Source organism: Vicugna pacos, chromosome 9 (assembly GCF_048564905.1).
Source record: "Vicugna pacos chromosome 9, VicPac4, whole genome shotgun sequence".
Lineage (NCBI taxonomy): Eukaryota > Metazoa > Chordata > Mammalia > Artiodactyla > Camelidae > Vicugna > Vicugna pacos.
In genome coordinates, this window is record NC_132995.1 from 5,105,638 (window position 1) to 5,118,334 (window position 12,697).

The following is a 12,697-nucleotide window of genomic DNA, read 5'->3' on the forward strand; positions in this document are numbered from 1 at the left end:
CTGGGGCAGGAGCCTGCCCAGAGCGGGTCCAAGATGCTCCTGCCACTACTCTTGGCCGTGCTGTGGGGCGGTGAGTGGATGGCGGGGCCGGCAGGGGTCCGGGTTGGGGGCTGGTGTGGGGCTGGGATTACAGCTTGAGCCTCTGACTCCCCCCAGGGTCAGGGGCTCTGTACCCCAAATTCCAGCTGCAAGTGCCGAAGTCCGTGAGTGTGCAGGAAGGCTTGTGCGTGGTCGTGTCCTGCTCCTTGATCACCTATCCTCAAAGAGGCTGGACTCATGCCACCCCAGCTCACGGCTACTGGTTCAGAAACCCGGCCAACACAGACACTGATCCACCAGTGGCCACAAACAAGCCAGGCCAAAAGGTGCAAAAAGACACCCAGGGCCGATTCCAGCTCCTTGGCAATCTCAGCCAGAGTTGCTCTTTGCTGATCAGAGACGTACAGATGGAGGACGCAGCATCGTACTTCTTTCGGTTGGAGAGAGGCAGTTATGTCCAATATAATTTCAAGGAGAACATGTTCTACCTAGAGGTGACAGGTATGGAACCAGCTTCAGCTGGAGTGGGGTGGGACATCCCCCTCCCCCTCCCTCGCCATCTTCTGCTTCTTAAACTGGGGAGGGACTATGGGGAATGGACCATGGGTGACCATCTGGGGCTCGGATCCCAGTCTCTGTCCCTCCATCCCAGACCTGACACAGAAGCCAGAGGTCTACATCCCAGAGACCCTAGAGCCTGGGCACCAGGTGACACTCATCTGTGTGTTTAACTGGATCTTTGAGGAATGCCCAGCCCCTACTTTCTCTTGGACGGGGGCTGCAGTCTCCTCCCATGGAGCCGGGCCAAGAACCTCCTACTTCTCAGTGCTCACCCTCACACCCAGACCCCAGGATCACGGCACTGAGCTCACCTGTCGAGTGGACTTCTCCAGAAAGGGTGTGAGCACAGAGAAGACAGTCCGACTTAGCGTGGCCTGTGAGTTTGGTGGCGGGAGGGACATCAGGGTGTGCAAGCAGCATGGGGGATGGGGAGATGGGGCGATGCGGCGGGGCGATGTTGGGCACCTCTCAGGCCTCAGAGAGGAAGGCGTGGAGTCTCACGATGCTGCCCCCACCCTGGGAGGGGAGTGGGGGTGCCACCTGGTCCCCTGTCCACAAGCGCATCTTTGGCACTCATGTCTCTCGTCTTCCTGGAGGATGGTCACACTTTCTTTTCCCCAAGGGAGTTTTTTCTGGTGAGGGGGAAGTCAGCATTCCTCCCCAAAGCCAGCTCTCCATCTTGTTGCAGACGCCCCCAGGGACCTGGTTGTCAGCACTTCCCGGGCCAATGTGTCAGGTACCAAGGGCCTATTGGAGGTGTCGGGGCGTGGGGGAATGGTGGTCCTCCTGCAGCCCTTCTGCTTTCTCTCTGCCTCTCTCTCTGCAGCCCTGGAGCCGTGGGGAAACAGCCCACATCTGGCAGTCCAGAAAGGCCAGTTCCTGCGGCTGCTCTGTGCCGCTGATAGCCTGCCCCTCGCCACCCTGAGCTGGGCCCTGGAGGACAGAGTCCTCTCTTGGTCCCACCCCTCCGGCTCCAGAACCCTGGAGCTGGTGCTGCCCGGGGTGAAGGCTGAGGATGCAGGCCGCTACACCTGCCAAGCCGAGAACAGGCTTGGCGCTCAGAGCCGCAGCCTGGACCTCTCTGTGCAGTGTGAGTGTGATCAGCTGGGACCTGGCTTCGGGAGGGGGAGACGTGAGGAGGCAAGGGACCCAGGACCGGGTCGCAGAGCTCTAGGGAGAACCTCCCCTCGCTGGGGGCCTAAGGGATTAAGGTTTCCAATTCCAACTGCGATGTGGGAGATTTTCCCACACCACCAAGCAATGCTCCAATATCAGCAGCATGTCCTACAAGTCAGCTCAGTTCTGACTCTGTCTACCTGGAGAGAGCATCAGGTCCCGCAGGGGAAGGGCTCGGTCCCATGAGACTGGCCCCGCCCCCATTTCAGAGCCAGTTGCAAGTTCAAGTTGTCCCCTGTGCTTCAGACCGACCAGCAACAGGTTGGAGATATTCCCACGACCTCCTCCTTGTTCGATCACTTGCCTGGAGCAGGACGCAGAACCCAGAGGAGGGGAGGAGGTGCGGCAGAGCTCAGCAGTAGAGTGTGTGCTTAGCATGCCTGAGGTCCTGCATTCAAGCCCTAGTACCTCAATTTAAAAAAATTAAATTTAAACTGAAAAAAAAAAACAAATCAGGGAAGTATTTTACTTACTAGATCACTAGTTTATTATAAAAGAATATAACTCAGGAACAGCCAGATGGAAGAGAGGCATAGGGCAAGATACAGGGAAGGGGCACCTAACTTCCACGCCCTCTCCGCGGGCAGCACTCTCCACAAATCTCCATGTGTTCAGCAACCAGGAGGCTCTCCAAACCCCATCATGGGGAAGGCGGTTTATGGAGGCTTCATTTCATAGGCGTGATTGATTAAATCATTGGCCATTGGTGATTGAACTCAGCTCCAGCCCCTCTCCCCTCCTCAGAGGTCAGGGCATGGCTGGAAGTTCTAACCCTCTAATCACTGGTTGGTTGCCCTGGCAACCAGCCCGCTCCCCCACCTTAGGTGCTTCCGAAGTCACCTTATTAACATAAACTCAGGGGTGATTGCAAGGGGTTTGTTATGAATAACAAGAGGCTTTTATCACTCTTACCGACCACTCAGGAACTCCGAGAGTTTTAGAATCTCTGTGCCAGGAATAGGGACAAAGACAAAATATCTATTTCTATTCTAAATCACAATATCGTAGGGACACTCCCTTCCCACCAGCCTGTTCCCTTGGGTCTCTCACCACTGAGTCATTCCGTGGGTGAGTCAGTCCTCCTGCCCCCTCCCAGCCCTTCATCCCCAGGGACGTTCACTTTGCCCAGCCCGAAAGTCCCGGCCACTTTAGAGCCAGTACCCTATCTCTGTTTCAGATGCCCCAGAGAACCTGAGAGTGGTGGTCTCCCAAGCAAACAGGACAGGTAGGAAAGGGGGACAGAGGAACCAGGGCATCTCATTGCCAAACTGGGGGCCCAGGCATCTGGAATATCGGCAGGCGAGGGGGTCCCCATGCCCTCAGCTGTGCATCTGTCCTGCCTCTCCCCCACCTCAGTCCTGGAAAACTTCGGGAATGACACATCCCTTGTGGTCCTGGAGGGCCAAAGCCTGCGTCTGCTCTGTGTCACTCACAGCAACCCCCCAGCCCGGCTGAGCTGGGCCCGAGGGGGACAGACTCTGAGCCCCTCCCAGCCCTCAGACCCCGGGGTCCTGGAACTGCCTCAGATACAAACAGAGCACGAAGGAGAATTCACCTGCCAAGCTCAGAACCCGCTGGGCTCCCAGTATCTCTCTCTGAGCCTCTCTGTGGTCTGTGAGTGTGGGGACCCCTGGGGGCAGGACACCTGGGTCCAGGGGAGGGAAGAGGGACTGCTGACCCTTCTCCCCCCTCCCCACAGACCCCCCACAGCTGTTGGAACCCTCCTGCTCCTGGGAGGACGGGGGTCTGCACTGCAGCTGCTCCTCCCGAGCCCAGCCGGCCCCCTCCCTGCGCTGGCGGCTGGGGGAGGGGCTGCTGGAGGGGACCCTCAGCAACGCCTCCTTCAAGGTCACCTCCAGCTCGGCTGGGCCCTGGGCCAACAGCTCCCTGAGCCTCAGTGAGGGGCTCAGCTCTGGCCTCAGCCTCAGCTGCGAGGCTCAGAATGTCCACGGGGCCCAGAGCGCCAGGGTCCTGCTGCTGCCAGGTCAGGGGGCAACTAGACGTCCCGTGGAGGCGGGGACTGAGCGGGGCAGGGACAGGGTTCCGTGTGTGGTTGGGGCAGGAGCTAGGAACCAGGACACCAGTGCCTATGGCTGGGGCTGCAGAGGGGGGAATTTAAATCGGAAGGCCTGACACCTGGGCTTGGGGTGCAGCGGAGTTTCCAAGAAGTCAATGGGAAGGGACTGCAGGTAAAACCTCTGGAATGGGAGCCGGCAGCCTGCGCGCCTAGTGGCGGGTGGACGCCAGGACCCGCGTGCACGGGAAAGGCTGAGAAGGCTGCGCGGTTTCCTTGTGCAGGTGAAAAGAAACTTATCTCCAACGGAGTGTTTGTAGCAATTGGCCTTATGACCCTGCTTTTCCTCTGCCTCATCCCGATCGCGTGAGTTAGGGGCGGGAGCAGGGACGGATGGAGGGTGGGAATCGGGGGTCCGGGAAAGGGGCGGGGCCAGGACGCACACCGGCGGGGTGTTTCCTCAGCGTGAAGACTTTGCGGAAGAAACGGACCCAGGCAGAGGTTCCGGCCCCGGCCCCGGACGCCCCGGCCGCCCCGGCCGCCCCGGCCCCGGGAGAGACTCTGCGGTCCAGACTCTCCCGGAGGAGCACGATTCTGGATTACATCAACGTGATCCCTAAACCCGGCCTCCTAGTGAGTGGTGCTGTTCTTCCCCTTCTCTGACTCCCGTACCCGCTCCTCCCCAGCCCGGCCCCCACCCTTTGCCTGAGAGACATCACAGGGGAAATCTGGGAGTAGGATTCAAATCCCGATTCTGGCACTTAACTATCTATGAGACTCCCTGCCTCTGTGCCTCCATTTCTTCCTCCTAGAGACTTGGTCTGAGGATTATGACATCTGTTACTGCTCAATATGTAGCAGCTGTTCCATTACCACCACCAAGGACATTACTAATTATAATTAATGGTGTCACAGTGATTAATATCACTGAGAGGCACTATGTCCTGGTGTTGATTAAGGGCAGGGCTCTGAAGTCTGCCTGCCTGGGTTAATTCCTGCTTTCGTTGCTGTGTGTTCTGGGACAAGTCACTTAACTTCTCTGTGCTTCAGTTTCTTTAACTGTAAAATGGGAATAATAATCGTACCAATCACCTAGGATCATTCTAGATATTCAATATCTTCATTTTTTACCTGTAAAACATTTAGAATAGTACCTGGCACCTAGCAAATGTTCAATAAATGCTGGATATATTCAGGAGAGAACATCTATATGCTGACGAATCCAAAATTTATGTCTTCCAGACTCATCCCTGAACTTGAGACTCATAGCCAACTGTCTAGGTAGCTTCTCCATTTGGGTGTCTAATAGGCATCTCAAACTCAGCCTGTCCAAAACCAAACTGAGTACCACTTAACCCTTCTCCTTCATCCTCTGCATCTCAGCAAACAGCACTTGGCTGTTTGAGCCTAAAGCCTTAAATCATCTCTTACTCCTCTTTCCTCTGTCACCCCACAATCAATCCATCAGCAAATCTCTAAAATCCATCCAAACCACTTCTCCCCCCTTCTCCCTAGTCCGCATGCCGACAGCTCTCACCTGGACACCATGGCCACCTTCTGTGTGTCCTCTCAGCTTCCACTCTTGCCTGTTCATCAGGTCAAGTTCTCTCTACCTGATACCGTTTTAAAACCCAAATAGGTACATCTCCCCCCACGAATACTACTCAGCAATCAGAAGGGACAAATGATATATAGCTGGTTGGATAGAGCTTAGGGACCCCCCCAAAAAAAGTGAAAAAAAAGAGCCAGTCTCAAATGGTCACATACACAGGATTCCAAGTATATAACACTCTCAAATGACAAGATTGTAGAGATGGAGAACAGGTTAGCAGTGGCATGGGGTTCGGGATGGAAAGAGCTCTTTATGGTGACAGAACATTTCTGTATCTTGCGGTGGTGGTTACACCGGTCTGCCCGCCTTAGTTTGCTAGGGCGGCCATAGCAAAGAACCACAGGCCAGCAGTCTTAAACAATACACTTGTGGGTTTTTTTTTTTTAATGTGTTTATGTTTATTCCTGCCCCAGGAGGGAAGGCCAGCCCCGCGAGGGCAGGGACTTTGTTTTACTGACTGCCTGATGTGATCCCAGTTCCTCAACCAGTGCCTGGTGGGTGGTAGGTGTTCAAGCATCTGTTGAAGGGATGAGTGAACGAGTGACGGTCATCTTTCTCTTAGGCTCAGAAACGGAAAGCCAATCCAAGCAGTCCTTCCCGGCCCCCTCCGCCAGATGCTCACCCCCCGGAATCCAGGCACAAGCAGAAGGAGCCCTATTATGTTTCCTACAGTTGTCCAGGACCCAAAGCCTCCACTCAAGATGCAGAGTATGAGAACAACCAAGAGGAGCTCCATTATGCTGTCCTCAACTTTCCAGGCCACAGGCCCTGGGAGACTCAGGGGTCCAAGGATGCCCACTCGGACTATGCAGAAATCCAGCTCCACTGAGGGTCTGCTGGGCTGTAAGACTGGGATCCAGGCCAGGGAGAAAGGGAGAGCATGTGAGAAGAACTGTAGTGTCTCCTTTTCTCTCTTTAATCCTCAAGGCTGACTCATCCCATCCCAGAACCTAGCATTTTGGACCAGCTTGACAAAACTCTCCAGAGTGGCTTTCTGCAAATAACACTATTCTGAGCAGCAAGGAAAAGCTTTTCCTCTGACAAACCCAGGCCTCACCCTTGCTGGTGACTCACAGTCTCAGTTTCTCAAAGGTGGGAGGGCCTTTAAAGATCATCTTTGTGAGGTTGGCAAGCCAACCTCGCAGGTCAAGTCTGGCCTGTTTCCATGCCAACTGTGAGCCAGGAGGGTTTTTTACATTTTACACGGTGAGGGGGAAAAAATAGAATGTTTTGTGATGCATGGAAATGACATGAAATTCAAATTGCAGTGTCTTTAAATAAAGCTTTATTGGAACACAGCCATGCTCATTCTTTATACTCTCCCCCCTCCCACAAGGGTTCCTTTATACAGATCTTATCTCCATTATACAGTTGGGTAAACTGAATCATGAAAAGGTTACAGACATATCCAAAGCCACATGATTAGTAAAATTCAATTCTAGAGCCCAGGCTTTTGGTCACAACCCTATATTGGCCTCCTGGTGGCTTGATGAACAGAGCGGGCCTGATAAGGGGTTCTGGCAGGTGCAGTATATGGAAAGGACAAAGCACTCACACTTGTGTCCAGATTCCACCACTTACTAACCAGAGTAAGTGTAGGCAAGTGACTTTCCCTCTCGGAGCTTCGATTTCCCCATGTGTTAAGATGAAGGCAGTGGGGGAGGGGATAGCTCAAGGGGTCGAGCACATGCTTAGCATGCATGAGGTCCTGGGTTCAGTCCCCAGTACTGCCTCCAAACATAAATAAGTAAATAAGCCTGATTACCTACCCCACTAACAAAAATTTTTTTAATTTAAAAAATATTAGCTATATTCCCTGTGTTACCCACTATGTCCTGGCTGATTATTTTACACTCGGTATTTTGCGGTCAAATGCTCTACCACTTACACCCAGTAGTTTGAACAACTGCCTCATCTTATAGGTGGAGTGCTTAGGGAGGGACAGGGTCTCGCCTAAGGTCACATAACAAAATAGCAGAAGTGAAATTCAAACTCAGATAGGACCCAAAAGTGATGAGCGCTGCAGGTCCCCAAATTCCTTTTAATAGACTCGGAGTGGGGAGGATGCTGGTGGGGCCTCTGTTTCCCTCCCTCTGCCCCTGCATCTTGCATGAGAACAATCCTTCAAAGTTTGTTTGACCTGGGAGATTGTGGGACTGTGTTGCTAAGTCACCAGGTTTGGCCAGGGGTCAATAACAATAATATGTGTGTTAAGATCTTGACTTCTGCAATAACGGCTTGGGACTTGGAGGGAGGGGGAGGGAGAGTATTGCAGTCCAGTCCTCTTGGGGAAAGGCGTGTGTAGATGAACATAGCTACAGAAAGGACAGGCTGGGAGTCAGCTGACTTGGACTTTCTGTACTGCCAGATACTCTTTATAGCCAGTTAACTGGAGACTATCAACTCCAGGAGGTATAACTATAAAATGATTCTACATTTCTGATTTCTGACTTAATCATGCTCTGTCAAAATTTTTCTCATCCCCTAACAGGATCTTGGACATTCTGCAACTCTCCAGTCAGCTCTGATTATTAAAACTCAGCCTGGCCTTAAATCTTCACCTCAAACTCAGTTCAGATCTCATCTCCAGCCAGTGGAGGTTTAAGCTGGGACTGGACCCCTTGGAAAAGAGAGGGAGACCAGTTGTTCCTGACACACCCCCAGTTTCCCAAAGTATTGGGGCCTAGAGAAGGGACAGGTTTGGGGACAAGTGACTCAACCTAACTGGTCACAGTAGTGGCCTCTTGTTGGCTGGAGCTGCTTCTCTGGCTAACCCTGGCTGGGACTCTGAATGGCAGGTGTCCAAACACTAGGTCTCTTGTGGAGCAAAAATGTGAGGCCTTGGGTGGGTGAGTCCGATGAGATTTCTTGGACTTTTTTCTCCCCCACCCCTTGGGATGGTAGGTACCTTGGGTTTTTTTTTTTTTTAAGTATAGTTGGTTTACAAGGATGTGTTAATTTCTGGTGGACAGCAGCGTGATATATATATATTATTATATATATATTATATTATATATATATATAGATATGTATATATTCTTTTTTCAGATTCTTTTCCATTATAGGTTACTACAAGATACTGAATACAGTTCCCTGTGCTATACAGTAGGTCCTCATTGTTTATCTATTTCATACATAGTAGTTTGCATTTGCTAATCCCAAACTCCTAATTTATGCCTCTCCCTCTTCCCATTTTGTAACCATAAATTTGTTTTCTATGTCTGCAAGTCTGTTTCCATTTTGTAAATCAGTTCATTTGTGTCATATTTTAGATTGCACATATAAGTGCTAACAGGGTATTTGGCTTTCTCTGACTTAACTTCACTCAGTATGATAATCTCTAGGTCCATCCATGTGGCTGCAAATGGCATTATTTCATTCTTTTTTTTATGGCTGAGTAGTATCTCAGTGCATACATATATATATATACCACAACTTCTTTATCCAGTCATCTGTCGAAGGATATTTAGGTTGCTTCCATGTCTTGGCTGTTGTATATAGTGCTGCTGTGAACACTGGGGTGTGTGAATCTTTTCTAATTAATGGAGCTCTCTGTTTCTTGGCAGGAGAGTTGAGACCCTGCTCTACCACACTGTAAGGGAGAACACGCCTCTGTGTTTCTCCTTTATGTCACACTGCCACATGGTTTTAAATACCAAACACAAGGAGCACTTTTAAAATCTGTTAAAAAGATTATGAGAATTTAAATGAGTTCATGCAAGTGAACGTGTCTAAGTGATCTTTAGTCCTTGGGCCTTCAGACTCTCAAAGCTGGTGGTTGGAAGAAAAGGGGGAACCTAGAAAGAGGCCTTGAAAGTGAAGTTCTTGATGGAGACAGTGATGCTGGGCCTTTGGGGAGTGTGTAAAAGGAAGAAGCCCTCGGGGTGAGGAAAACCTCCGAGGCTGAGGGAGACCCTAAAGATCACCGTCTGAACCTAGAAGGTAATTTCTGCTCTGAGGGCTAAAGGGACTGTCACTGAGTTGGAGGTGCTGTGTGGGGAAGTTCTCAAAATGTGGGGAAGCCCTGAAAGTGACCAGGCAACCCACTGAATGCAGGTGACTCTGAAAATGGAAGATGAAAACGAGGATTGTTCCAAGTGTATGTCAAAGGGGGATGGGGCAATTCCAAAGGAAGGAGAGGCCCAGGGGATAATCCCTGAATTTTTAGTCCTCTGGACAATGAAGGGAGGGGGCTAACTGTGAGAGGGGAGTACCTGAAAAGGAAGAGTAAGGTTCACAGGGCAGGGATGACCCCTTTATGGTGGACATCCTGGGGGTATCCTGAGTGTGAAGGAGCTGGCAGTGACGGGGGAGACCTTAGGGAGACAGTGGGATGCCTAAGGGGTAAGAAACTCAGCAGAGGAGGAACTGCCAGAGAACACCCTCAGGTGGGGGTATTTGAGAGGGTGGGGGTGGCTTAAGGACAACCTCCTAAATTTCAAAAGAATCCATTAAAAAACCTGAATGAAAAAGAATATGAAAACAAATATATGTACATATATGTATGACTGAACTATAATGCTGTACACCAGAAATTCACACATTATAAAGTGATTCTACTTCAATTAAAAAAAAAACTTAAAAGATTGGGGGAAGGGGAGAATGACAGTGAGGGTTTGAGCTCTAAGGACTGGGGAAAGGAAGAGGAAGGAATAGGGATCTGAAGGTAGAGATATCCCTGGAGACGACCCTCCCTGGACACTGAAGGACACCTGGGGATTCCTGAACGAGTGAGGGCCCTTAGGATGGCCACCCTCCTCAAACCTGCAGGGTTCAAGGACATCCCAGGGGAATGGTGGGCCTAGAAGAAAAGGGAATGGGCTAGGAGGAGGGGAGACTGCACTCCTTAGGGTGGGGAGGTCCCAGTTTCCATCCTGAAAGGTCTAGAAGTTAGAGGATTAAGTATGGGAATCCTAACCATGTGGCGGGATCGCTCTTTGGAGACTTTAGGATTCCCAAGGTCCCCCAAGGGGATTGGAGGCAAGAAATAAAAGCTGGCTAGGAAGAAAGTGTAACTCCTGGGTCAAAGTCCAAAGGTGATCCCCAGGCCTTCAAGGGGCTGGGAGGGGAGCAGTGAGATGAGAACCTCTACAGTGGGGAGATTCTCCAAGGAAGGGAGGAGAGGATGACTTCCTGGAGGTGGGAGAAGGGGGTGGAGTGGAGAAAGAGGATATAAGGGTGAGGGTGGGAAAGAGGAGCCCCCAGGACCGGAAGGGGCCTTAAGATGGAAAAGTTGAAAGAGTGGGTAAGGCTCAAGGGAGACAGCAGGGTCCCCAGGGCGTCTCCTGCAGGGGACGTTAGTGGAAGGGAGGGACACTTAAGGGAATCCGTGAGCCCTGTGGGCTGGGGAGGCCCTGAAGATCGAATCTTGGGACTTTAACGGTCCGAGGCCTGTAGGGGGAAGTGTAAGGAAGAGGCTGGTTTTAACGCTGGTTTAGGGCAATGAGGCTCCCTAGTCGGGAACCCCTCAGACTGGGGGGCTCCTCTCCCCACCAGGTTTCGCTCAGTATCTCCAGGCCTGGGCTGGTTCTACTCGGACACGGACGTTGCCACCGCGACTGAGAATCGACAAGAGATACATACCTCCAAAGGCCGGGACGAAAATCTTCAGTTACAGCTTGGAGAAGGCGCGGAAAGAGGACAGCCAATCAGAAGGCGAGAGCGAAGGTTGCGCTGAGAAACGTAGCCAATAAAAGAGCGAGGATGTTAGCTCAAGGATTTGGCTGCCGGAGGGAGGAGACTTGGAAACAACGCGAGCTCACCCGCCAATCAGAGCCGGGGATGACGTCTCGCGCTGTACACGCAGGAAAAAGCGGGCGTTCTCTGCCAGCGTTCCCCGCGAATCAGAAGCTTCGCTCCCTCCCGACGCACAAGCTGATTGGTCACTTTTCAAAACTTGCCTGTCAAATTTGGAAGCTGGGTAAAGGGCATTTCCTTAGAGACGCAAGATCCCGCCTCCGCCCTCCTATCGTAGGCAGGAGGGCCTTAAAGGGCCAGGTACGTGGTAAGTGAGGAGGACGGACCCTGATGGAATATAGGAGAAACAATGATAAAACAAAACGAGAAGCAATGTTGTTACGCTGGAATTGAGCAGTAAGCGCTATCTCGAGCAAAACGGAGATTCGGCTTGCTTTCGGTCACACGCTAGTAAGAAGCGGAGCCGGGATTCGAACCCTAATTTCCTATCCCTGTTTCACATAAGCTCCCTCTTTGGGATAGGACGTAACCAGAGAAATGAGATCTGCATGCGAATCACAGTCGCCAGGAAAGGAAAGCCAGCCTTCTTGATAAAAATCTTTCGATTCCAGCCACCTGGCCTTTGCTTGTACCGTTTTCTTCTACATCAAATAACCACTTACCCTAGACCTACTCCAAAGGCCATCTCCTCCAAAAAAAAAAAAAAAAAACCCTCCCCGGCCAGCCCCACCCCGACCCTTGCAAGCAAGCAACAATGTTTTCCGGGTCCCGAGTCTTACTCTCCACCTCCTTGCCTCCAGGCAACATCTAACCTGCTTCGGGCTCTCACTGTTCTGTTCCTCCCCGTGTCCAGGCTCTGATTACCCTAGTTACAGTCTCTCTGTTTCTGTTCCCTACCCCTTAAAACTGAGAGCCATTCAAGGGCAGATGCTGGTTCTGCATCACCTCAGGTCACCAGCATTATATGGGTTCGAAAGAACTCAGAAAGTGAAAGCTAGTCTCTTGGATTTCTCATTCTTAAAGTGGGATGTTGTGATTCCCCATTACCTCCAGCAGTCCTGTAGCAAGTCCTAATGGTTCTCCCTCCAAAGCACATCATAAACCCATTCACATCTTCCCATCCCCACCACCCCCACCCTCCTTAGAGTCACCACCGCCCCTGCCTAGACAATGGCAGCTTCCAGTCTTGTACAATCCATTCCCCAAACTGCAGGCGCAGTGCCCTTCTTAAAACATAAATCAAATTATATCACACTTCTGCTGACAAATATTCAAAGTCATCTCAAAGTTCTAGCATTAAAAAATGAGAGAGAAAAAGAAAGAAAGACCAAAGTCTTCCCTGCAGCTCACAAGGTACTATACAATCTGGCTCATTCTTACGTCTCCATTAAAAGTGCAGGCTCTGGAACTGGGGTTCAAATCCCATGGTTCTACTTACTAGCTCTATGACCTTGAGTAACTTACTTTGCCTCTCTGAGGCACGTTTGATCGTCTGTAAAATGAGGCTTAAATAAATTAGAATTATTCATTAACATAGGCTGCTATTTTTTTATAAAATTGACTAGTATTCCTCAGAGCTGTCAAGACTGTACAAAAAC

General features: G+C 51.1%; 1 protein-coding gene across 7 annotated transcripts; it reads left to right on the forward strand.

Moving 5' to 3' along the window:
* Positions 1 to 18: 18 nt before the first annotated feature.
* Positions 19 to 6,700, forward strand: SIGLEC10 (sialic acid binding Ig like lectin 10). 7 transcript variants are annotated; one of them, XM_072968569.1, is made up of 12 exons: positions 19 to 70; positions 157 to 540; positions 692 to 976; positions 1,289 to 1,336; positions 1,427 to 1,690; positions 2,954 to 3,001; positions 3,133 to 3,390; positions 3,476 to 3,760; positions 4,075 to 4,156; positions 4,255 to 4,291; positions 4,349 to 4,423; positions 5,965 to 6,700. In XM_072968569.1, the coding sequence occupies exons 1-12, from the start codon at positions 34 to 36 to the stop codon at positions 6,229 to 6,231; spliced, it is 2,070 nt and encodes a 689-aa protein (XP_072824670.1). In that variant the 5' UTR covers positions 19 to 33; the 3' UTR covers positions 6,232 to 6,700. The 7 variants fall into 7 exon arrangements, with proteins under 7 accessions (XP_072824670.1, XP_072824671.1, XP_072824673.1 ...); XM_072968570.1 differs by having other exon boundaries at positions 34 to 70; positions 866 to 976; XM_072968572.1 differs by lacking the exon at positions 3,476 to 3,760 and having other exon boundaries at positions 34 to 70; positions 157 to 568; positions 849 to 976.
* The last annotated feature ends 5,997 nt before the right edge of the window (positions 6,701 to 12,697 follow it).